The following is a 25,480-nucleotide window of genomic DNA, read 5'->3' on the forward strand; positions in this document are numbered from 1 at the left end:
GTACAAATTGAGAGAAGCAACAAAATACTCAGAATTGCTTCCATAACCACTGATGAAACTGCAAATCACAAATCTTAATAAATATTTAGATTCTGAAACAAGCATTCAAGCTGTCATTAGTTGGAGTTTAATCTTATTTTATTAAGTCATCAGAAATATTGTAGCAAAACATAAGCTAATGGTTCTTCTTGCTACATAGATGCTGCATAGTTCTTCTTGCTACATAGATGCTGCAAAACATAAGCTAATGGTTCTTCTTGCTACATAGATGCTGTTTGATTATGTTGAAATGTTTTTATTGTAACCATGTATAATCTTTCCGCTGACTAGATAGCATGCAACAAAAAAGCTTTTCACTGAGATAATAAGCTAAAATTAAAAAATAATCCAATATTTCCAGCATTTTCTGCTGTGTTTCAAGCTCCCAGACTCCATGGCATTTTGGCTTTTGCATTACTTGAATTTTGGCCCTGTCACTTTGAGAACCTAAAGCCCCTGTCCCACTGTACAGGAGGTAATTCACGAGTTCTCCCGAGTTTTCCCCTGATTTGAACTTGGAGAATATCCGTAGCATGTCCGTAGGAGTTCGTGGATGTCTCGTAGCGGCTCGTAATGCTAACGGTAGGTACTCGGGACATCCGGTAAGCTCGTGATGTTTTTTCATCCCTGTAAAAAATGTCCACGTGTAAAAAAATACTCGCGGTGAAAAGAATTGTTAATTTTTACTCATAGTTGACCATTACGAGCCGCTACGAGACATCCACAAACTCCTACGGACCTGCTACGCACATTCTCTGAGTTCGAATTAGGGGAAAACTCGGGAGAACTCGTGAATTACCTCGTACAGTGGGACAGGGGTTTTATACAGCCAACTGCAAATTTAATATATTACCATGTTTAGCTCCGAGGAAGACAGAACATATATCTTGGTTATAATTTTAATTTCCCAAATCTTGAGAATGATCCGCAGAATAATTTGGAGTGATGTTCCCCTGTGTCCTCAATATCAAATGAACTTAGTCAGAGTACTTCAAGGCAATAAATTAAAGTCACCCTGGAGATACATCCAATTGCATTGTCCACAGCCCTGTCTTCCGCTCTGTGGCATTGCTATTTGTAAATAAACTGTAGGCGAGTGGTTGAACTGCAGTGGTACCTTGCTGTTTAATGCAAACTGATTCAAACTCTCTTAAAATTAATCTGTAATGCAATTATATGAAAATGATATCAACAAATAAATACTTTCCCCACCAGATCTGGCGGAGGAGTTGTCTTATTTAATTGAAGTGCTGTTAATTCTACAGGTAACAATACAGGTCAGATGAAGGATTCCACAAATGGGCTTCTTGCCTTCAGAGAATATAAGATCTTGGATAACTTTGTACAACTTTGATTGGCCACAGTTTGGACACTGTGTACTATATAGTTCTGGGTGCCATATATAGGAAGGTTTTGACTGGACTGGAGAAGATTTTAGGGTGTTGCCTGGAATAGGATGGGTTTGTTTTCTTTTAGAGGTATACAAAATTATGAGGGGCGTTGATAGCATAGATAGGAGGAATTTTCGCCTTGAAGCAAATGTCTATAATTTGAGGGCATTGGTTAATGGTAACGGAAAAGATGTTTAGAGGGGATCTGAGGGGAAAAAAATGTTGACTGTGAAAGTTAGAGTTAACTGAGAGTTAGTTGAAACTGGAACACTCTTCCTGAGGGGTGGTGGAGGGAAGTATTCTCAAAACATTTAAGACATATCTAAATGAGCATTTCAATCAACAAGGCAGAGATGTCACAGACCAAATACTGGTGATGGTTAATCTGGAAATCTTTGCCACACAAGGCTGTGGAGGTCAAGTCAATGGATATTAAGGCAGAGATAGATAGATTCTTGATTAGTACGGGTGCCATGGGCTATGGGGAGTAGGCAGGTGAATGGGGTTATGAGGGAAGGATAGATCAGCTATGATTGAATAGTGGACTAGTCTTGATGGGCCGAATGGCCTAATTCTGCTCCTATCATTTTTGAACTTATGAACTGGTAAATGGGATTGGTCTAGATGGGTACCACAGACATCATGGACGTGGTGGGCCGAAGGGCCTGTTTCTGTGCTGTTTGACTATAACTATGATTAAAGGAAAACTGTAATGCATGTTTTAAAGGGTGCAGACAACAAGATAATTTATTGTAGTGATCTTGTTCTAATTATTTTAGATTGTAACTTAACCAATTTAGATGAAAAGAAAACTGAAAATGTAAAGAGACCAACTAATAATTGATTAAGAGCTTGTATACCCATGACTTGATACCAAATCCAATGAAGGTCTGTGGTGGCTGCCAAGACATTATACAGCATTGTAAATGCATTACGTACTTCTCTTATCAGGAGATGAGCCACAATATAAAGTCAATCATTAAGAGGGAAATACACTACCTACACTTAGCAGAATGATGTTATTCTGTGAAGTAAATTCCTTGATATGGCAGCCCACTGCATTTGCGTTTCTTTTAGAACATTTACAACCAGTTTAGTCTTTTTTTTAGTTTTGTTTAGTATAGTACAGTGGAAAGCTTTTGTTGAGTGCTAACCAGTCAGGTGAAAGAATATACATGATTACAATCGAGTCATCCACAATGTGTAGATACATAATAAAGGGAATAACATTTAGTGCAAGATAAAGTTCAATAAAGTCCGATTCTAGATTGTCTAAGGGTCTCCAGTGAGGCAGATAGTAACTCAGGCCTGTTCTCTAGTTGTTGAGAGGCTGATTCAGTTGCCTGATAGCAGCTAGGAAGAAACTGTCTCTGTTTGCTATGTAAGGAAACAAAGATTTAAATTAAAAGTTATTTTCCCTTACAAATTTTACACTCAATAAAACATTTTCCATCATTTGAACCATATGGCACCACATACTTTAACGACTCATATTTACTATGTGTGAAGGTTAGTGCAGATTATAGTTAGCAGAGGGAGACTAATGAAAATCAGCTGGCAGGTAAATAATTTTACATCAATCTTTGTAAACACCTGCCAGTAATCACGTGGAAAATATCATCTGAATATTTAAATTCCCTAATCAGGAGAATGAAAAAAGAACCCTAAGAAATAGCTCAACACCAAATCAAAGTTATATTAGATTCATATTTATGCGTTGCTTTTACATTAGTATGTATATATTTTTATCATTTTTGAAATAAAAAATTCTACGCACGTATGTTTAGAAAGTATGAATTGTCAGTATTCACAATTCCGCGGCAAAAAAGTTCCAACACAATTACAAATTCAAATATCGAAGACAGATGGAACAATCACAATATCAAAATCTATCACAAGGCCTTACCCATGTATCCTACTGTTCCTACCCTGCCACGAATCGTATCCCCTTCAGGAATTTTCACAGCTAAACCCAGATCCGATATCCTAATATGACCTGCAAGAGATGATACAAAGTGGCACAAACCAATGTTATTCACTTTATTGCAAGCCCCCTCAAAGAGAACATAAAGATGTTGGCAACCCTCGACTAAATCTCTTGGTGCAATAACAAAATGGTTGCAACTTTGGCAATTTTCTTCAAAAGAGAAGGACTCCCATTTAGTAGGGACTACCTACTAAATCATAGAGCACAATGAATGATTTACTATTTCCCCGTGAGATCAGATTTGAGCACTGCATTAGCACGGATGTGAAAGAAAGAATTGTAACTAAGGTGTTCAAACATCAGGAATAGATACTACAGCACAGGAAGCCATTCTGTCCATTTGATGCATGCTGGTTAAAAGCAATGTGATCGGATTAATCCTATTTTCCTCGGTAACTTGCAGGCCTGCAACTTTACTCTTCCTCACATGCCCACCAACTCTCCTTTGTTTTGTTTTTTTTGCCACATCAGCACTGAGGGGCAATTTATCGTTGCCAATTAACCTCCCCGCATGCCTTTGCAATGTGGGAGAAAACTGGAGCACTCAGCAGAAACTCACAGTCATGGGAAAAACTTGCAAACTCCACACGGGCAGCACAAGCAGATTAATCCTGGGCTCCTGCAACTACAAGGCAGCATCAGGGCCACCTGTTGTAAGACTGTGATGCCATAATCTTACTTGGTTAACATCCATTTTTTTCAATGTTGCACCAAGCTTATATTCAGGAATATATTGAATATTCAGCTTTTAATTTTCTTTTTCTGTTTCAGAGTTTTAGTTTAGTTTAGAGATACAGCGCGGAAACAGGCACTGCGGCCCACCATGTCCGCACTGATCAGCGGTCCCCATGCACTAGCACTATCCTATACATGCTTGGGGCAATTTACAATCTTTATCAAAGCCATTTAACCTACAAACCTATATGTCTTTGGATTGAGGGAGGAAACCTGAGCACTCGGGGAAAACCTACAGAGTTACGGGGAGAACGTACAAACAACACCCGTAGTCAGGGTTGAACCCGTGTATCTGGCACTGTAAGGCATCAACTCTACCGCTGCGCCACCATGCTGCCTGAATTTTATTTTATGATCTTACCTTACAGTGACATGGAACCCCTTCAGTCCAACAGGACCATACCATAACTTGAGGATTCATTCCCTTTCATCCTATTCCCCTTCCGTTACTTTCCTATACTTCTGCAACCCATTAACTCTCACCACTTTCTCCCACAACTCCCATTTATTTATTTTTTGCCACTATCCCACACCAGGGATAATTTATAATTTGTAAGTCAAGTGACTTACTTGCACTTCTTTGGCATATGGGCAGAAAAAGGAGCACAAGGAAGAAAGCGATGCAATTACAGAGAAAACATGCAAACTCTGTGGAGATCACACTCAAAGTCAGGTTCAAGTCTGGGTCCCTGGAGCTGTGAGACAGTAGGACTGGATGCTGTATCAATATGCTGCATTATTGTATGCAGCACCATACATAGAACATAGAACAGTAGAGACCATGCGGCCCACAATGTCCATGCCGAACCTGATGCCAAATGAACTAATCTCTCTGCCTGCACATGATCCATACGCCTACATCCCCTACTTATCCATGTGCCTATCTAAATTGATGTTTTCAAGAGAGAGTTAGGTAGAGCTCTTAGGACTAACTGAATCACACCCCTGCAACGGACTGTTCCAGCTGCTACGGTCAGGCAAACGCCTCCGTTGCCATGCTGTGAGAACGGAGAGGTTGAGAAGGAGTTTCTTCCCAGAGGCCATTCGGACTGTAAACTCCTATCTCATCAGGGACTCTCTTTACTGAACCTTTTTCCTTCCGCGCACAATATTTAACATGTAAAAGAATATGTGATCCTGTTTGTAGTTTGTTTGGTTGTTTGTTTGTTTGTCTTTTTGCACAAAGTCCGCGAGCATTGCCACTTTTCATTTCTCTGCACATCTCGTATGTGTATGTGACGAATAAACTTGACTTGACTTGATCAAGGGATATGGGGAGAAAGCAGCAAAGGGGTACTGATTTAGGATGATCATATTGAATGGCGGTGCTGGCTCGAAGGGCCGAATGGCCTGCTCCTGCACTTATTTTCAATCTTGTAAAAGCCTCCTAAATGCCACTATCGTATCTGCCTCCACCACTACCCCTGGCAGCATGTTCCAGGCACCCACCACTCTCCGTGTAAAACACTTGCCCTGCATACCTCCCATTAACTTCGCTCCTTTCACGTTAAAACTATGCTTTCTAGTCTTTGACATTTCCACCTTGGGTGGGGGGGGGGGGGGAATGTTCTGACTGTAGTTTTTAATTATATATGGTTAATATTACAGATAGAAATACTCTTGACATCTGAGTAGCTTTGTTACTGTAACATTAGCATTTGTTTTAGCAACAGCGTGCAGGCTAAATAAAGGACAGTCACAGAAATCAGAATATCCTTTGAACTTGTCTACAGCTTAATGGGTAGAATTTCAACCAAGGCCACTGAGTCACAAGGTATTCTACAGTATTGACCATGTCTTGTAATGTCTCCCAATTTTCCATGCTATTGCTTTTGAATGTGTTTTATTTAGTTTTCCAAAACCATTTAAAACAGAAACTTCACATAGTGTAATATATTTGAAGCCAGTGAAATAGCAATACATCTGATCTTTTAATTGTTGGTTTACAAAAAGGTGAATTTGGATTTTACCATAGCGTAATGTTAATGTTTTATATATGTATTTCCTGATGAATTTGACCCTTTAGCTTTACAAATGTTTAATTTAATGTTTCCTCATTTGTTACTATACGCCTCACTTTCCCACTTTGTTCATTTTCTTCCCTTTCTTGGCTACGAGTGAATAAAAATAAAGTGTAAGATACTATTTGCGCAATTTATTCTGCTCCAGAACAAAATCACCCCAGACGTTTCTTCAGATCCTTCCATTGGTAATAATTTTAGTTAGGGTAGCAAATACGGTATGTTCTATGGAACATGCTTGAGTGCAGATTATTGCATGGCATAGTGGAGTAAATTCCATAACCCACAATGCTACTTTTGTGCAACATTTTACATATATACTGCACAGAAGATAGATGCTACTCAAGAATCTCTGGCGAGTGACTGGACATGATGATATTATAGCACTCATGCAGTTGCAGATATATTTGTCATTAAATGCGACAAATGCAATAATCACTCGTAAAAGTTTACTTACACACACATGCACAGACAAATGTTAACATAAATGAAAACTCATTAATGAATTGAGTTAGGGGGATGGGGGGTAACAATGTGACTGTCAACATTTTAGTAAGGCTCTAAATTCACCCAACTGGGCTCCACATATTAGTTAAAAGATTGAAATACTTACCATAATCATCTAACAATATATTTTCAGGCTTCAGATCCCTGATATAAATGAAACAAATAGAAAATATTACACCCATGAACATTTTAATTTTGTATTTTAACAGAAACAAAATATAACATTTTTTTTCTTTTTCCGATTGTACAGTGTTTGCCATACAGGAAGAGGCCATTCAGCCCTGCATATCTGCTAGCATTCACGATCCACTGGTGCCTCCTACCATTTAAGTGCAGTTACCAAACTTCCTCTTAGATGCACTGAGGAGTTAATGACCTGCATCCAATGACTTTTTTAGTCATCTTCCAAAATTACAGAAACTCTCGAATGGATCCCAAAGGTTGTAACTGTACATTTGCAGCCTTCCCCCACAGTAGGAACCATTGTGGGGGGAAGTTTTTATGTTTATTGTTAAACTCTTTAATGTTGTGTCTTATCTTTATTTGTGTGCTGCAATGGCAAGTCAACTTTCACTACAACAATTGGTGTATGTGATAATAAATGTCCTTTGTACCTTGTAATTATTATTTAAGAAAGGAGGAAAGGAGAACCAAGAACCATAAATTGATTAAGCTGGTATCGATTAAGAAAGTGATACCAGGTGATCTATAAAACTATAATAGGATTGGTCAAGACAACATGGATCGATGAAAGGGAAACATTGTTGGACAAAACTGCTTGGATTTTCTGACGTTGTAATCAGTGAAATATAGTTGATTGCATGCAGCCATTCAGAAAGACTTTGATAAGGTACCACATTAGGGATTATAAACATTAGTAGAGCATATAGCATGCTCTACTGTACGGAGGTACAAGCTTGTGCATTTGCACTGTGCAATGCAAAGCTGATGCACTTGTGTGAGGTGTAGGCTGTGCCCGCAGGAGTGTGCAACCTACATCAATATTTTGGCTGAGGGGATCAAGTGTAATATATCCAGGTCTGTTGATATTGCAAAGCTGGATAACTGTGCAGACTGTGAGAAGAATGCAGAAAGGCTTTTGGGCATAGGGTAAGTGAAAAGGCCAGAAACCAGCAGATAGAATATAACATGGAAGTATGTGAGGTCATCCACTATGAGAGAGAAAAAAACCAAATAATTTTCCAAATGGTGATTTAACAGTTATTTCCTTATATATGAATAACCATACATGAATTTAGGACAACATATTTATGCATGGCGATTCCTGCACAAGGAGTCACAGCTCCCTCTAAATATTAAATTGCTTACCATTAAGAAAATAATCTGTCTTTATTTCTCTATCAAATTAACCCAGCTTCAGTAAACTGGATTCAGTCTGATCTCCAGTTCTACATAAGGTTTCCACCTTCTCTCTGCTTCCGTGCGAGCTTCCTGCTATATCCCAAAGATGCTGTTGGTAGTTCATTGACTACTGCAAATTCACCATGATATTGGAGATGGAGGATATGACCAAAGGTGGGTGGTGGGGACAACATGATACAGGAAACAGTAAGACTTTTAAAACTTAGGGGCAAAGGTTTAAATGTTTTGAAGGGTGATGAAGAATAATTTATTTCTCACCCTGAGAGAGGTTGGACCTTTGAAGGCCCTGCCTGAATGGGTGGTGTACTGAAGAGCTTTTGAATCTCCAAGGCATAGACCCAGTGCCAGTCAATGACCCAATATTGATTGTCGGCTGGTGCTACTAACAGGCTGCTTCTCTAGCGTATTTCTTTGAAAAGACTAGCCATGTATCATGAAACACATGCTGCCCAGTAAGATGTGACCTAATGCTGCTTTGGAAATTTATCAAAATCGATATTTGACCAAGTTTTCAATCTAATTTACATTTGCCTGTTCCCTTTGAGGAAGCATTGTTTGCAATTACACAGGATGATTTATCCATTTCCTCTTGTCATGTGCACATGCACTTTGTATTTCCTTGTTGTGGCAGTGGTTCATGTTGACTGCAAGGCAGAAGACATCTACAGCCCTAAGGCGCTTTCTATCCCATTATATTAGTCAATCTTGGTACATATCTAAGTTGCATTTCCGATTGCACGTAAGGATGCTGCTATGATTTGATTGAAAAGTTTGTGTCTGATGAGCTAATGAAATGATCCATTTCCTTCATATCTGAGTGGAGGTGTTCCTTTCTCACGCATATTAAAAAATATATCTTTTCCATAGACTCCTGGCTAGAGTTCCACAGCAAGTCACAAGAAACATTTATCTGTTTGGCGTATTATTCTTTCATGGCTGACTGAGCAGTTGGTGGTTTTCAAATGACGATCTGATTTAATATCAGAATAAAAAGGTCAAGCACTGCTGGAGAGTCCAAGATCAGTGCTGGAACGGCACAACGGGTCAGAGTTTCATGTTGCATGACTCTGAATAAATGAGCATGGAAAGTTTATATTGGAGATTTTCCATATGTTCCAAACACATACCATTCTGATAAAGGAGGGCATTCATGCACAACTGTTGGGAGTAACTTCAAAGCTATACGTCCCAGGTGACAGTGCTAATATAGTCAGCATTTGATTGACTGGTTTAAAATACTGATGGAATAAATATTTCCATTCTTGGCAATGTATTGTTTTGACAAAAGGTTTTTGTTATAAACTTGCTGAACTCCTAAACACCACAGCGGCAAGTAATAATGTTTTACTAATTACCGGCTGCATCAAATAACTGAGTAAAGTTCATTCTTAAGTAGAACTTGACCAAAATTGAATCAAGGGTGGGTTTCGATAAAAGCTCCATCAGAATGGATGTGTGATACATGCAACAATCTCAAAAGTACTACGATATGCTGAAATTCTTGTAATTGTTCCATTCCCATGCACGAGACAGAGAGACATTGTACTTGTAATTTGCTAATGAAAGGCAATGATTCGTGTTCGTATTAAAAGCTTACAGCATGGGGATGTCTTAGAGAAGCAATGATTGACACTTTCAAAACTAAACGCCACAAACCAACCTTTGGTCTAGAAACAAGGAAATGCAGATGCTGGATTACACTATAGGGCACTAAGTGCTGCAGTAACTCAGCGGGTCAGGCAACATCTCTGGAGAACAATGATACGTGACTTTCGGAGTCGGGACCTTTCTTCAGCCTCCAACCCGAAATGTCAGCTGCCCATGTTCTCCACAGATGCTGCCTAACTCGCTGAATTGCTCCACTTTGTGTGCTGACCTTTGACCTACATTGGTTGTGAGCACTGCAGAGCAAAGATCTTATAGCAGAGCAAGATGGGTTACTCTCACGCAAACGTGTAGTACGCTCATGGGCGGATTCATGGGTGATTATAGGACTCATTTTAGCAACCAGTCCTCGCCATCTTGTTCCGCCATCTTGCTTCCGGCCAAAGATCGGATCTTTGTTTCCGCAGCGGGGAGAAGTAGTGAGCGGCCTGGGGAGAGAGAGAGGGAGTGGGGCCCGGGGAGAGGGAGGGGGGTGCGCGGCCGGGGGAGAGGGGAGTGCGCGGCCCCGGGGAGAGGGGGAGGGGGTGGGAGGGAGGTGGTGCGGGGAGGGGGGAGGGGGGGTGGGGCCCGGGGAGAGAGGGGGGTGTGCGGCCCCGGGGCAGCGGGGAGAGGGAGTGTGGGGCCTGGGGCAGCGGGAGAGGGGCATAGGAGGGGGGGAGACATTGTAGTGTGGGGGCAGGTGAGGGAGTGCCGGGGGGGAGGGGGGGTGGGTGCTGAGAGGTGGGATAAGGCCCAGTGTGTGTGAAGTTGCGGGGAGGTTTACATTGTTTCTTATTTAATGTCCCTTGTCTAGTCTGAAATAAAGTTCATCATTGGATCAGAAGAAATATAATTGTGTGTGTTATATGATTCTATATATTTATAGCACATTCATGTATGTGTGTTTATAAACATTTTATTATTTAACAAGAATTAACAGAATTATGAATCGAACCCTATATCACACACAAAAACTTCCCCCGCAATGTCAATTACCCTGCGAGTCGGGTCGGGTCGGGTCGGTTCCGGTTGCTACAAAATCAACTCAAACACTGCTTGTGAGCCATTTAAAAAGAAATGATTTAAAAAACATTAAAAAAGACAATTACCAGAGTCAAATTTTATTCTTGACAAGCAGTATGAACTGACAGAATTATGAATCTAACCCTATAATCACACTCACAAACTGTTGCCCCGCAACATTGATTACACTGCGAGTCGGGTCGGGTCAGGCTACTAAAATGGGCGGGGGAAAATGCCCAGGATCCCCTCCATAGGGTACTACACGTCAGCCCATTGTATTTCGCAGGAGTAGCCCATCTTGCTCTGCTCTAAGATCTTTGATGCAGAGCAGAGGACACAATGCTGCCATGTTTGTGGGTGGCAAGGGGTGAGGAAGGGAGTGGGATGGTGGGAAAACAAGCCATGCGAACAACATGGCTGGAATCAAACGTTTCGCTGTCGGTGAAGCCAGGCTGTCAGATTTTCCCACTGACAAAGGCTTCTTAATATCTCACATAACCTCAAAAAAGTCGTATTGACTTAAACTAACCTCAATTACTCGTAGATTAACCTATGCTTCCCTGTCACGCTCACAGCCTATCCTCACCACTATAAAGAGTTTCTTTATAGCTGAGCAGATAGTCACCAATGACACCAATTTCACAGTCCATCCCTAGACTCCATAAAGCAGGCCAATGCCAATTATTAGATATGGAATTGCCAGTGCTTCTCAGTTCTGAAATTTATATTTTTAGATGCAAGGTTTAGAAGGTAGTGGTGCACAGATTTACTTTTCCAGAATTGCCTGGGTTTTTGCACTGAAAACCGGTCCTTGTTTTCTCTCACAGGTGGGTCAGGTGTGTAAGGGTAGATGAGAATTTAAACACATCTTACTTTGCTTCTGCCCTACTTTTCGCTGTGTCTATTTCACAGTTCTATTCAGTCACTCTGTGGAGATTCACAGACTCATTGACAGTGACCCGTGCTCCGTGCAAGTGGAGCCGCCGAGCCGCCACTGCTCGTGCCCCGGAGGCCTGAGACCAGGAAGATGGAGCCGGCGGGAGAGGAGCCAGGCTGGTTGGGGAGGAGGGGGAACCGGGGTCTGGCCCACTGGGCCCTCGAGGTCGGCTGAGGGAGGCGCCCCGGGGGCACAAAGGTGGATGGGTAGAGTTCACATGTTCACAAGATCTAGGAGTAGAATTAGGCCATTCGGCCCATCGAGTCTACTCCGCCATTCAATCATGACTGACCTCTGCCTCCTAATCCCATTTTCCTGCCTTCTGCCCCATAACCCTCGACACCCGTTCTAAACAGGAGGGGAGGACGTCGGTCGGTGGTCGACCAAAGAAGGCGATGGCTAGAGGTTTGCAGCAGCCTGGGGCTGGCCTCAATCGGGCACTGCCCATAATAACTGGAGCGGAGACTGGACTTGGAGAATGACGCCAAAACATGGCGCATCTTGCATGTGGGATCAGTAAACTATTTCTGTCGAATTGCTAATCAAAGTTTATATAGCAATACCCTACTGGACTGAATTACACTGTGCATTTGCACTTTGCACATGTGAAATTATATTGAACCACTGGACATTAATGAACTGCGTCACAGAGCTGCCTCCCATCTTTCAACAATGTGAAACTTTGTGATTCTGGGAAACTTCACTTGCTGACTCCCCTGGAGGTTTGAAGATTGAGTTTGTTGTTAATCGCACTTTCGCTGATTTTTTTTTTTTACTTTCCCACACTCCATGATAACAGAGAATGACACAAAATGACTACCTAATGAAAGCAAAGATTTCTAAGTCTGTAAATATCCATATAAGTCAAATACTGCTTGCTAGAAATCAGACACACAAACGTAAAATAATGGCAATGCTCCCATATCTGGCTGCATCCTTAGCAAAAGAAACAGAGATCCAGATTTTGAAGAAAATGAAAGTGACTGTATAATTGTGTGTGGAAAAAGAGAATAATGGTTTTGGGTGAGGTGATAATGATGATGATACTTAATTGTCACGTATCTCGGTGCAGTGAAATTATTTGTTATTGCATATAAAGTACACTAAAGAGTCGCTGCAAAGATACGGAAAGACCCTCTTTTTCCCCTCTCACTGGTTCCCACTGAGTTCTCAGCGGCCCCCTAACACCAGGTTCCCCTTTATTATCCCGGCTCTCCCCTCCCCCCCACTGGTCCCCCTTTGTTCTCTCTGCGGCTCCAACACACTGGGCCCCTCTGTTCCCGTATAGGAGGTCAGAAGAAATCTGAGTGGGTGGTGAAGCAAGTGCTCTCACAGTTAGGAAGTATCTGGATGTGCATCTGGTAAATGGGATTTGTATAGATGCCCAGCACAGACGCGATGGGCCGAAGGGCCTGTCTCCATGCTGCCTGACTTTATGACTCCACATGGGGGTCTCTCACATTACTGGGTCTGGGACTCAAACACGTCAAACAGGCTTAGAGCACTTTCCAGGGGTCTGCTAATTAAATGTATTCCGCCTGTAAGCTTTTCCACTATGCTCTCAATACATGTAAAACCAACAGCTGGAAATAGAAGTCAAGTGCGCAAAAATAACCAAGCATGGCTGAGTTTTCTTCGAGCTGCAAGAATTCAACGTAGCCAGGCAGTTTAAGAGTACCGATCCAGGTGGCATATCCACTACTGTCTGTCCCACAGATGTAGTACTGTAATATCCAGTAAACAATGGTGAATCTGCGGAATTCTTTGCCACAGAAGGCTGCAGAGGCCATCAGTGGATATTTTTAAGGCAGAGATAGATGGATTCTTGATTAGTACAGGTGTCAGAGGTTATGGGGATAAGGCAGGAGAATGAGGTTAGGAGAGATAGTTCAGCCATGATTAAATGACGGAGTGGACTAGATGGGCCAAATGGCCTAATTCTATCACAATTCCCTATGATCCAATTATTACTGAAACCCATTGCTTAAAAAAAACATGCTTTTGGACATTATTTGTTCTGAAAATGTCATAGCATAGTATCATATTGTACTAGTATACCTGATCTGTTGATATTGATAAAGTTCATTGGATAGTGATGTTATCTTATGGATAAGATTTAGCTAGAGAGCCTGGATGGGTAAGAGTTACAAGGGTAATGCTACATCTGCAATTTACTGTGTACTTGTTCACCCATTCCAATTTACTTCGGGTGGGATGGATCGCTGTGTCCTTCCATTTTACTGATCATTCTTGTGCGATCAACACAGTGTTTGACCTACAGCCCAGAAATGTGGGATTAAATCTTGGAATTAATCCTCCTCTCTGATTACACAGACTGCGTAATTAGATTGCATGGAAAATAAAAGATGGAAAATGTGAAATGAGACAAAGTACTTTTCTGGGTCATCTCAGGTCACTCGGTAAACTGACTGGACGTTTCCCAGCTGGGGGGTCATACAAATGTGTCTGAATGGATTTCATCTCCTGATGCACATAGAATGATATAATTCTCTATGCAATGCTTGAGCATTGCTTGGGGGTATTCGTCCACAGATGTGCTCCCAACCTGGCCCTCATCCTGATTGGAGATGATTGCCCCTTGTCCCAATCATCCTGATTGCCCCTTTGTCTTCTCAATAGCTGGAAATGGAACTCGTACAAAAGTGTGCAGGAATTCGGCTTGTAGCCACGCAGTTTATAAGCAGGGAAGAGTAGCCACTAGTGTCGGCTCCTCAGCGGTACGAGAATAACGCTCAAATAGTAGTGAAACTAATTGCTAAAAAAAGTATATCTTTGGGCATTATTTGCTTTAAAAAATGTCATAACCTTGTGGAACTCATCAATTTCATCGACGTTGCCACCACCACTCTGCCCTCTAATTCACTTGGACCATTTCCGCCTCCTCTCTCCATCTCAGGAGGGAAACCATCCACTGACATTTACTGTTAACCCACTGACTCTCATTGCCAACTTTATTCCACTTTCTCTCATTCTGTATTTTGTAAGGCAGCAATCCCCTTCTCTCAGTTTCATCATCTCCACCGCATCTCTTCTCGAGATGAGGCCTCGAGCCCTCACCTGTATCCTCCATTTCACGCACTTCTGTTCTCACCGCACCACACAGAGTTTGTACATTCTTCCTATGACAGCATGATTTTTCTCTGGATGCTCCAATTTCCTACCACACCCCAAAGATGTACAGGTTTGTATGTTAATTGGCTTCTGTAAATGACCCCTCCTGTGTAGAATGCGAAAGTGGGATAACATAGAACTAGTGTACAGGTGATCAATAGTCGGCGTGGACTTGGTGGGCTGAAGGGCCCATTTCTACGCTGCATTGCTAAAACTAAATCTAAAATAGCTATGCCACGTCTGTAGATGTTTGATGGCCACAATGGATAAAAGTTGTTGAATGAACTATTTATTTCTGCTTGCCAGTGTTCGCAGTTCTCTTAAGTCATCCTATAACTATTAGCTTCCAGAAACATTATTTTCCAGCAAATAAGAATTTAAAGATGCAAAATTGTTTTAAGGAACAGGTGGTTAAGATGCTGCCTTATAGCACCAGTGACCTTGGTTCAGTTCTGACCTCCGGTGTTGCTACGTGTTGTTTGTGTAGATGTGTGGTACAAGAGGGTGAGAAATGAATGGGAATGAATAAAATTAGTTACGGTAAGAATAGTACAAAAATTAATTTGATTGTTATTACTGACTTAGTGGGCTAAATGGCCTGTTTCTGTGCAGTATCTATCTTTAGACTCTAAGATTCACTGAACCTAAGAAGGAACTCTTCTCACCTGTAAACTATATTTTCCTTGTGAAGATCTCCCAGGCCACAACAGATTTCAGCTGCATAAAATACTGCCCGATCTTCTTCAAACCCTGGATTTCCCATGTTGTAGATATGGAACTTCAAGTCTCCTCCATTCATTAAGGTCAGAACTAAGCACAGTGCATCCTTTGTTTCATAAGAATAAGCTAAATTGACCTATAAGCACAAGAAACATAGAAATTGTTAATAAAAGAAATTGGAGTCAGAGTCATACAGCGTGGAAATAGGCCCTTCAGCCCAGTCTGGCCGACCAACATGTCCCACCCGCACTTGTCCACGTCCACCTACACGTGGACAACTTGTCCACATGACTAACATGCCTCATCTACACAGGAGTGTTGATAAAAAGCAACATTTCCATCTTTTGGCACAATTTGAATATATGCACCGAAAGTCGGAAATATTGGGATAATTGGGAGATTGACCAAGATTTCTTTTGAGCAAATACTGTGGGGATACGGGATACAATATGCAAATATATAAAATTCTCAGCAGGACAGGCAGCATCTGTGGAGAGAAAAAATAGTTATAATTTCAGGTCAATGACCTTTCTGTTCAACTCTGTTATCATGTCTGTAGGTATCAGTGTTTCAACCGACTCGCAACGATCAAAACTATCCAGTAATTTTCCCTAAATAAGCATTACTGTGGGATAACTGGGGAATGGCCATGGCTCCATGAAGCAGGAATCAGCTTCCTTTCTCAAGATGAGGTGGTATGGTATGCAACAGTAGAGTTACTGCCTTACAGCACCAAAGACCCAGGTTTGATCCTGACTATGGGTGCTGTCTGCACGGTTTGTGTGTTCTCCCTGTGACCATATGGATTTTTCTCAGAGTGCTCTGGTTTCCTCCCACATTTCAAAGATGTGCTCATTTGTAGTTTAATTGGCTTCTATAACTTTCCCCTAGTGAGTAGGGTGGAACTAGTTTACGGGGATGGTTATCCGGTGTGGACAAGGTGGGCCGAAGGGCCTGTTTCCATGCCGTATCTCTAAACCAAACCAAACTAATGAAAGCTCTTACAATGCCTCCACTGCCCATCGTCCGATATAGGCATCACCTGTAAAGTGATGGGACTGGTCTGTAGCTCTCTGCACCTTGTGATAGCCTGCAGTCTACACAGGTTAGTTTACTTTAGTTTAGAGATACAGCACAGAAAGAAACGCTTCAGCCCATCGAGTCCACACCGAGTCCAATGATCATCGCACATTAGAACTATCCTACACACCAGGGCCAATAATACACTTTTACCGAAGCCAATTGACCTACAAACCTGCACGTCTTTGGAGTGTGGGAGGAAACTTGAGCACCCGGGGAAAACCCAGGCGGTCAAGGGAGAACGTACAAATTCTGTATAGACAGCACCTGATGTCCAGATCAAACCCGGGTTTCTGGCGCTGTAAGGCAGCAACTCAACCGCTGCGTCACCGAACTGCCCCACAGTGAACCTTGTACTCATGCGACATGAAGTCTAAGAGTAAACCTAGCAATTCTAAGAGTAAACCTAGCAATTATAGACCTGTTAGTTTGACTTCAGTGGTGGGCAAATTAATGGAAAAGATACTTAGAGACAATATATATAAGCATCTAGATAAACAGGGTCTGATTAGGAACAGTCAACATGGATTTGTGCCTGGAAGGTCATGTTTGACTAATCTTCTTGAATTTTTTGAAGAGGTTACTAGGGAAATTGATGAGGGTAAAGCAGTAGATGTTGTCTATATGGACTTTAGTAAGGCCTTTGACAAGGTTCCTCATGGAAGGTTGGTTAAGAAGGTTCAACTGTTGGGTATAAATGCAGGAATAGCAAGATGGATTCAACAGTGGCTGAATGGGAGAAGCCAGAGGGTAATGGTGGATGGCTGTTTATCGGGTTGGAGGCAGGTGACTAGTGGGGTGCCTCAGGGATCTGTGTTGGGTCCTTTGTTGTTTGTCATGTACATCAATGATCTGGATGAAGGTGTGGTAAATTGGATTAGTAAGTATGCAGATGATACCAAGATAGGGGGTGTTGTGGATAATGAAGAGGATTTCCAAAGTCTACAGAGTGATTTAGGCCATTTGGAAAAATGGGCTGAAAGATGGCAGATGGAGTTTAATGCTGATAAATGTGAGGTGCTACACCTTGGCAGGACAAATCAAAATAGGACGTACATGGTAAATGGTAGGGAATTGAAGAATACAGTTGAACAGAGGGATCTGGGTATAACCGTGCATAGTTCCTTGAAGGTGGAATCTCATATAGATAGGGTGGTAAAGAAAGCTTTTGGTATGCTAGCCTTTATAAATCAGTGCATTGAGTATAGAAGCTGGGATGTAATGTTAAAATTGTACAAGGCATTGGTGAGACCAAATCTGGAGTATGGCGTACAATTTTGGTCGCCCAATTATAGGAAGGATGTCAACAAAATAGAGAGTACAGAGGAGATTTACTAGAATGTTGCCTGGGTTTCAACAACTAAGTTACAGAGATAGGTTGAATAAGTTAGGTCTTTATTCTCTGGAGCGCAGAAGGTTAAGGGGGGACTTGATAGAGGTCTTTAAAATGATGAGAGGGATAGACAGAGTTGATGTGGACAAGCTTTTCCCTTTGAGAATAGGGAAGATTCAAACAAGAGGACATGACTTCAGAATGAAGGGACAGAAGTTTAGGGGTAATATGAGGGGGAACTTCTTTACGCAGAGAGTGGTGGCGGTGTGGAATGAGCTCCCAGTGGAAGTGGTGGAGGCAGGTTCATTGGTATCATTTAAAAATAAATTGGATAGGCATATGGATGAGAAGGGAATGGAGGGTTATGGTACGAGTGCAGGCAGGTGGGACTAAGGGGGAAAAAAATTTGTTCGGCACGGACTTGTAGGGCCGAGATGGCCTGTTTCCGTGCTGTAATTGTTATATGGTTATAAGTCTCTTCCTGGAGGAAGAGAATAACACTTCTTCTTTGATAGGGATTATTAGTGACAGCATTAACTGACCGGTAGAAGGGAAATTGCAAAATGGTACAAATACAGCTTAACTTTGTTAAGGATCTTGGTGCTGGATCTTTCCTGACCAATGGTCTTGATAATTGCTGGCAGTACGATTCTTGGCCAGGACTGCGGTTAGTGTTACACTTACTGCAAGCGCCAAGTTTGATTTGGCACACTACTGAAGCAAAGACATGTTGTGCACACTGCCTCAATGGGGTATAGGTAGGGAACGCGTGCCTGAACACTCTGGGTGGACACGGTATTCCTGCGGTGAGCCATACCATCACCTCCAGCAATGCTCCATCTGGTCCTGCTCTGTGCACCCACCCAGATAGACAGTGAGCAACTGGCCTGTGCAAAAGCCTGGAGTCACAACAATGGTGTTCAGCAACTCACACATAATTAAGCAAAGGTAGACCAAAATGCTGGAGAAACTCAGCGGGTGCAGCAGCATCTATGGAGCGAAGGAAATAGGCAACGTTTCGGCAGACTCCCCAAGCGGAATATGAGGCTCTGTTCCTCCAATTAAACAACTTTGCAGAACTCTACAATGTTTAAAAAACAAGTGTGCTGGTATTTACGGTCCAATTCTCATTCCGTTACCATTAAGGATGCAGTTAAGAGTTAGGTACTTGGTGGGTCTGGCGTTTTACATGTTTCAGACCTTTCCTTCCTTGAACAACAGTAATGCTAGTGAAAGTTGCAAGCTGTTCAACCATGAAGAATGGCAGAGCTGTTTGATTGGACTTTCACCTGCCATCTGCCTAGAATCGATAGTCATCCGCAGTGGGAATCTTACTCATTTGTCCTTCTGTAATTCATAAGCATGAATGCAAATGTGGTCACTCCATTGCTAAATAATGAATGTAAATAAGGGAGAAAATTTGCGTGAGGTTTTTGAGCTCGGCTTCTTGTTATGTTTAAGTCTGCATCCTAAAATGAGAATATGCTGAGTTAAGTTTACGGAAGTGCATTGTTTGCAAAAGATAAACTTTGCATACTATAAACAATTCTCAAGTGCTGTTAATGTTTATATAGATTTTATAGAGAATGATTAAATATTTAATGGGTGAGGCTGCATTACCAGTGGCAGGCTAGAGTTGAAACTAGTGCTGTTCAATACAACCTCCATGAACAAAACATGGACTGAAATAGTCGTGAAGTCTCCCATTGTACCGTCTTAAGACAACTGACGAATACACAGTCATATTTGTACATTAAGGATGGCAAAAAGTAGAATTGCCAAATAAGGGAAATATTTGTGCGTAGTGGGATTATCTACCAACAACTTCACAGTTTCTTTGGTTACAATTTATGTGACGCAGGAAAGATTATTTACAATTTCCAGAGTTTTTTAAATTGTTTCAGAGGAACGCCATTTCAATGTTCAGCTGTGCATCAAGAACCAATTTATTCCTTTGAATTTACTCAAGTTGTTTGCAATAGCATCATGTTTTTAATTGAGTAGAAACAAGGAACTGCAGTTGCTGGTTTACAAAGGAGGACACAAAGTGCTGGAGTAACCCAATGGGTCAGACAGCATCTCTGGAGAACATGAGTGGGTGAGGTTTCAGGTTTGTGTCGGGTCAGGACAGAAGAAGGGTTCCGACCCGAAATGTCACTTATCCATATTCTCCAGGGATGCTGTCCGACCCGCTGAGTTGCTCCAGCACTTTGTGTCCTTTGTAAACCAGCATCTGCAGTTCCATGTCTTCTAGTAATATAGATTTCCAGCATGTGTTTTTTTTAGCATTGCATGTCCTATTAAAATTATCATTTTGTTTCTAGTGATTGTATGTACACGTATATATATATATTAAGATGCATAGGCCATCCGGCTGAAAGCCAGTCAAATGAGAGCCAGGTTAACCCGGTTGATGGAAATGTAATGATGTACAAACTACAACAACTGTAATTCTCAACATCTAGAGAGAGCCGTTCCCAACATATTTTTAAAAGAAAATCTGATGATTCGTCTGCATTAAACTGTTATGATGACACATTATTGTTTTTCCATGATTGATACCAACAGCATTATTCTTGAAGAATAAAATGCTAAGCGTTATTACAAAATAAAGTGTTGGACAAACACATATTGGCACAAAATTATGAGGCACTAAAGTGAACACAATCTAAAGGTCAACTCTCAAACACGCAAAGTGTTTTGGATTCAATACGTCATGGTGGCATATTGTATGGCAATTGATGTCAAATTGTCTTTCCAGGTCCGAGAACACTAACGCAATTATCAAAAAAGCTCATCAGCGCCTCTACTTCCTGAGAAGATTACGGAGAGTCGGTTTGTCAAGGAAGACTCTCTCTAACTTCTACAGGTGCACAGTAGAGAGCATGCTGACCGGTTGCATCGTGGCTTGGTTCAGCAATTTGAGCGCCCTGGAGAGGAAAAGACTACAAAACGTAGTAAACACTGCCCAGTCCATCATCGGCTCTGACCTTCCTTCCATCGAGGGGATTTATTGCAGTCACTGCCTCAAAAAGGCTGGCAGTATCATCAAAGACCCACACCATCCTGGCCACACACTCATCTCCCTGCTACCTTCGGGTAGAAGGTACAGGAGCCTGAAGACTGCAACAACCAGGTTCAGGAATAGCTACTTCCCCACAGCCATCAGGCTATTAAACCTGGCTTGGACAAAACTCTGATTATTAATAACCACTTTCTGCTATTTGCACTTTATCAGTTTATTTATTCATGTGTGTATATATTTATATCATGGTATATGGACACATTTATCTGTTTTGTAGTAAATGCCTACTATTTTCTGTGTGCTTAAGCAAAGCAAGAATTTAATTGTCCTATACAGGGACACATGACAATAAACTCACTTGAACTTGAACTTGAAATACTTACTACAAATCTACTGTTAACTTTTTCTAAAATCTGCTTTTCATTTAAAGCCATAGCTTCTCCTTTTCTCTTCTTTATCCGCTTTTTCTCTAACTTCTTACAAGCATACATTTTTCCCGTAGCCCGGACTTGACAGGCGCACACCTAGGATTTGAAGAAAATGCAATAAACATTTCTGTAGGTGTTTGTAACGGACATGGTTTTACATGCATTTACTCCAAAATGCTCTTTCCCCTTGGCAAATGTCTAATGATGATTATGAAATTGCACATTTTTGCAATTCTATCAATGGAACTTGAGAAATTAACATATTAGTTTAAATAGAATAAATATTGTTTCTAATAAACATTATTTTTTCTTACGCAATGTTACTTCAAAAATACTACACCAGAACAGAACCTGTCTGAGAGGTGTGCTTACCTCACCAAAACCGCCTTTTCCTAGTACTCTGTATTGCCTAAAGGTGTTTTTCGTTACGACTTGTCTGAAAGAAAGATACAGCATTAGCAAAGAATTCAGATCTTTCCATGCAGTAAAAATCAAACGTTAAAAGTATTTGACGTGGATAGGTTCTAACATTTCTGTTCAACTCCCATCAAAGATACAAGAAATGCTTTTGCTGACATCTCGTTACTTTTTCCTTATACAGACTTCTGTTGTTTTCTAAACGTGCGAGTCAGGGCAATGTTATCCTTGGACAGTATTACTTCAGTACTGTTATCAAGAATCGTGGCTCACACTGTTATTATTGCTATTGGCTATTGGACCAAATATACTTCACTGTCAAGAAATGCAGCTGGAAGGATTGTAGTGCAACTCGGAAAACAAGGCAGTAGGTGAGTGAGCTCCACCATGTCCAACAGAGTCACCACTTTATCGTGTTATTTTCTGAAAGTAATTTAATTTAACATGTTTTGAAGTTAATAACAGAACCAATAATCTGTTCACAAGGGGGATGGCTTCTACAATATGCTTGCCCCTCTGTATCATCATCATTTATACAGTAACATTAATGGAGAGGAACAAAAGCACCCACAGCTCGTCCAATTACATAAAGCCCTGGTGACATTGCATCATGTTTGATTTTGGTCTTCTTACCAAAAAAGGATATAATTGCTACAGAGGAAGTCCAGTGAAGATTCACCACACTGGTAGATCTGTCATGTAAGAGGAAATTGTGCAGGCTAGGCTCTATTCCTTAGAGCTTAGTAGAATGAGAGGTATAGCTAGGAGGTGAACATAAGGGGAATGAATGGCTTACCTGGCAGTGAGGACTAGAACTAGGGAGGGGGGGGGGGGGGGGGGGGTCACAGTCTTAAAATTAGGCGCAGCCTATTTAGGATTGAAATGAGGAGACTTTTTTCAGACGGCAATGAAACTTTGGAATGCTCTACCTTTGAGCATTGGAATGCTCCACGCAGAGCTTCCTGTAGTAACTGGAGAACAATAGTGGCAGAAGGCCAACTGCAGGTGGCATTTAGGGCATAAAACTCAAATCTAGCGAAGGATAAGAGATATGGAGCAAAGTCAATAATATTGCAGGCAACTGTTCAGGTGATGAAAATGTGATACGGAAATGTGATTCATTTCCCACGACCCAACAATTTGAGATATGAAATAAAATTTGTTCTCATGGAATTTATGTGGAAATAAAGCAAATAAATAAAGATTTTTTTTTCAACTAGCACATGCGTGTGATGCGGCTTCACGCTACGGAAAGTTGTGATATGGACTGTTTTCTAGAAACACAACATGCCCATAATGCAGGGATCCCCTGTACTTGCAAAACTGTGTACTACAATGGAACACCTTCGCATAAATCTAATACATCAAAGGATCAAATGAGTAGCCGTGGTACACACATTTCAATAGTTGATGAAGGTCTAACTCAGTAAGCTTTTAAGCACCTAGTTTAACAGCAGCTTGGGTGTGTATATCTCTGAAGATCTGCCTGAGGCCCACGCATTGATGCAATAAAGCCCATCGATGCCTCTACTTCCTGAGCAGATTCAGGTGATTTAGTTTGTTACTTCTTCAGATGTACGGTGGGAGGGGATATTGACGGTTGTATCACAGCTTGGTTCGGCAACTCGAACGCCCAGGAAGAAAAGAGATCACAGAGGGTGGTAGACACGGCCTAGTCTATCACAGATACTGACCTCCCCACCATCAAAGGGATATATAGGGGAGGCACTGCCTCAAAAAGGCAGCCAACATCAATAACTCACACCGGCCTGGCCATACTTTTACTTCACTCCTACCACTAAGAAGAAGATATAGGGGTCTGAAAGATGTGAGCATCAGGTTCAAGAATAGCTTCTTCGCAACAACCATCAGGCTCTTGAACACTACACAACACTAACCTCAACTATAAACTTCAATGGAATGTCGATGGTTGCGCTAAGGACTTTGGGTTTCTTTTTGCTCCAGTATTGTGGTTGTTTATCTATTAATTTTTTATTTATTATATATTATCTAGGTGTATTGTCTTTATAGGTATGTTATGCTGCTACAAGTAAGAAGTTCTTTGTTTCATTGTTGGTACAAATGGCAATTAAATACAATTGACTCTTGAATTGTGGCATCAGTCTTGAGGTTTTGATGGGTCCAGATGCTTCTGAGTGTTCCATAGCTTCCAGTACTTTAAAAAAAAATGCAATTGAAAGAAACTTGGCTGCTCTTGTGTTAGCCTTACCTTTCCAGCCACTTCCACTGGAGAAAACGATCAAAGTACATACTTTCCTGATATTCATTAAATGGCCGTCCGCTGAGATAATCATGGACTGATCTGTAATGGAACAAAAACATTATTACAAAGGGAGAAAGGATATACTAGGAGTTAAGAGCAACACCGATCTTCCCATATTGCTTTAATTTCGTCCTTTCTTCATCCCACCCCCACATCAGTCTGAAGAAGGGTCTCAACCTGAAATGTCATCTATTCCTTTTCTCCATGGATGCTGCCTCACCTGCTGAGTTTCTCCAGCATTTTTGTCTACCTTCGATTTCTCCAGCATCTGCAGTTCTTTCTTAAACATTCCCATATTCCTTGCAACATCACCTTCAATATTCCTTCCAACAATCCTTCTAGGTATTGCAGCAATCTCCTGCAGATTCCTTTTTACTGATCTGTGGAACTATTCTCTGAATAGTAGCAGAGAAAATGGTCATTCAGCCTATTATGCTCATGCTGGCTTTTTGAAAGGGCTATCTAATGAAGCCCAGAATCCCACGACTTCCCAAATGGCCATGTGATTTTATTTTCCTTCTAGTATCTATCCACCTCGCTGTTGATAATCAGCCCTGAAGCTGCTTCATTACTTGGTAAGCAGCAGCATCCAGGCCCCACGGTGCAAAGTAGATGAGTAATATTTTCTCTTTTTAACCCCAGGTTCTTTTATTAATCATCTTAAGTGGTTTAGTTTAGAGATACAGCATGGAACAGGTCCTCTGGCCCACCGAGTCCACACCGACTGCATCGATCATCCAATCACACCAGGTCCATGTTATCCCATTTCCACATCCACTTCCAATATATGGGAGGGAGAATGTTGTAGAGGACAATGAATCTATGTCTTTGGGATGTGGGAGGAACCGGAGTCCCTGGCACACGGTCTCATGGAGAATGTGCAAACTCCACATGGACAGCACCAGAGGTCAGGATGGAACCCGTGTCTCTGGCACCGCTCCACTAGTGGCGCTGTGCCGCTCTATGTGTCCTCGTACAAATCCAAAAAGGATTTGAGTATAAGAGCAGGGAGGTTCTACTGCAGTTGTACAGGGTCTTGGTGAGACCACACCTGGAGTATTGCGTACAGTTTTGGTCTCCAAATCTGAGGAAGGACATTATTGCCATAGAGGGAGTGCAGAGAAGGTTCACCAGACTGATTCCTGGGATGTCAGGACTGTCTTATGAAGAAAGACAGGATAGACTTTGGTATATACTCTCTAGAATTTAGAAGATTGAGAGGGGATCTTATAGAAACTTACAAAATTCTTAAGGGGTTGGACAGGCTAGATGCAGGAAGATTGTTCCCGATGTTGGGGAAGTCCAGGACAAGGGGTCACAGCTTAAGGATAAAGGGGAAATCCTTTAAAACCGAGATGAGAATAACTTTTTTCACACAGAGAGTGGTGAATCTC

The 25,480-nt window shown here is 41.5% G+C and overlaps 1 protein-coding gene across 1 annotated transcript in view; it reads right to left on the minus strand.

Annotated features, from left to right (window-relative positions):
* Window positions 1-25,480, minus strand: part of LOC129704020 (G protein-coupled receptor kinase 5-like) — a 226,470-nt gene that overhangs the window by 17,385 nt on the left and 183,605 nt on the right. The window contains exons 6-11 of the mRNA XM_055646840.1: window positions 24,033-24,125; window positions 21,758-21,821; window positions 21,341-21,481; window positions 15,465-15,655; window positions 6,787-6,824; window positions 3,337-3,426 (exon numbers count right to left, since the gene is read on the minus strand). Of these exons, the coding sequence (XP_055502815.1) occupies window positions 3,337-3,426; window positions 6,787-6,824; window positions 15,465-15,655; window positions 21,341-21,481; window positions 21,758-21,821; window positions 24,033-24,125 (617 nt within the window). The remainder of the gene's footprint in view (window positions 1-3,336; window positions 3,427-6,786; window positions 6,825-15,464; window positions 15,656-21,340; window positions 21,482-21,757; window positions 21,822-24,032; window positions 24,126-25,480) is intronic.

Source organism: Leucoraja erinacea, chromosome 15 (genome assembly GCF_028641065.1).
Source record: "Leucoraja erinacea ecotype New England chromosome 15, Leri_hhj_1, whole genome shotgun sequence".
Taxonomy (NCBI): domain Eukaryota; kingdom Metazoa; phylum Chordata; class Chondrichthyes; order Rajiformes; family Rajidae; genus Leucoraja; species Leucoraja erinaceus.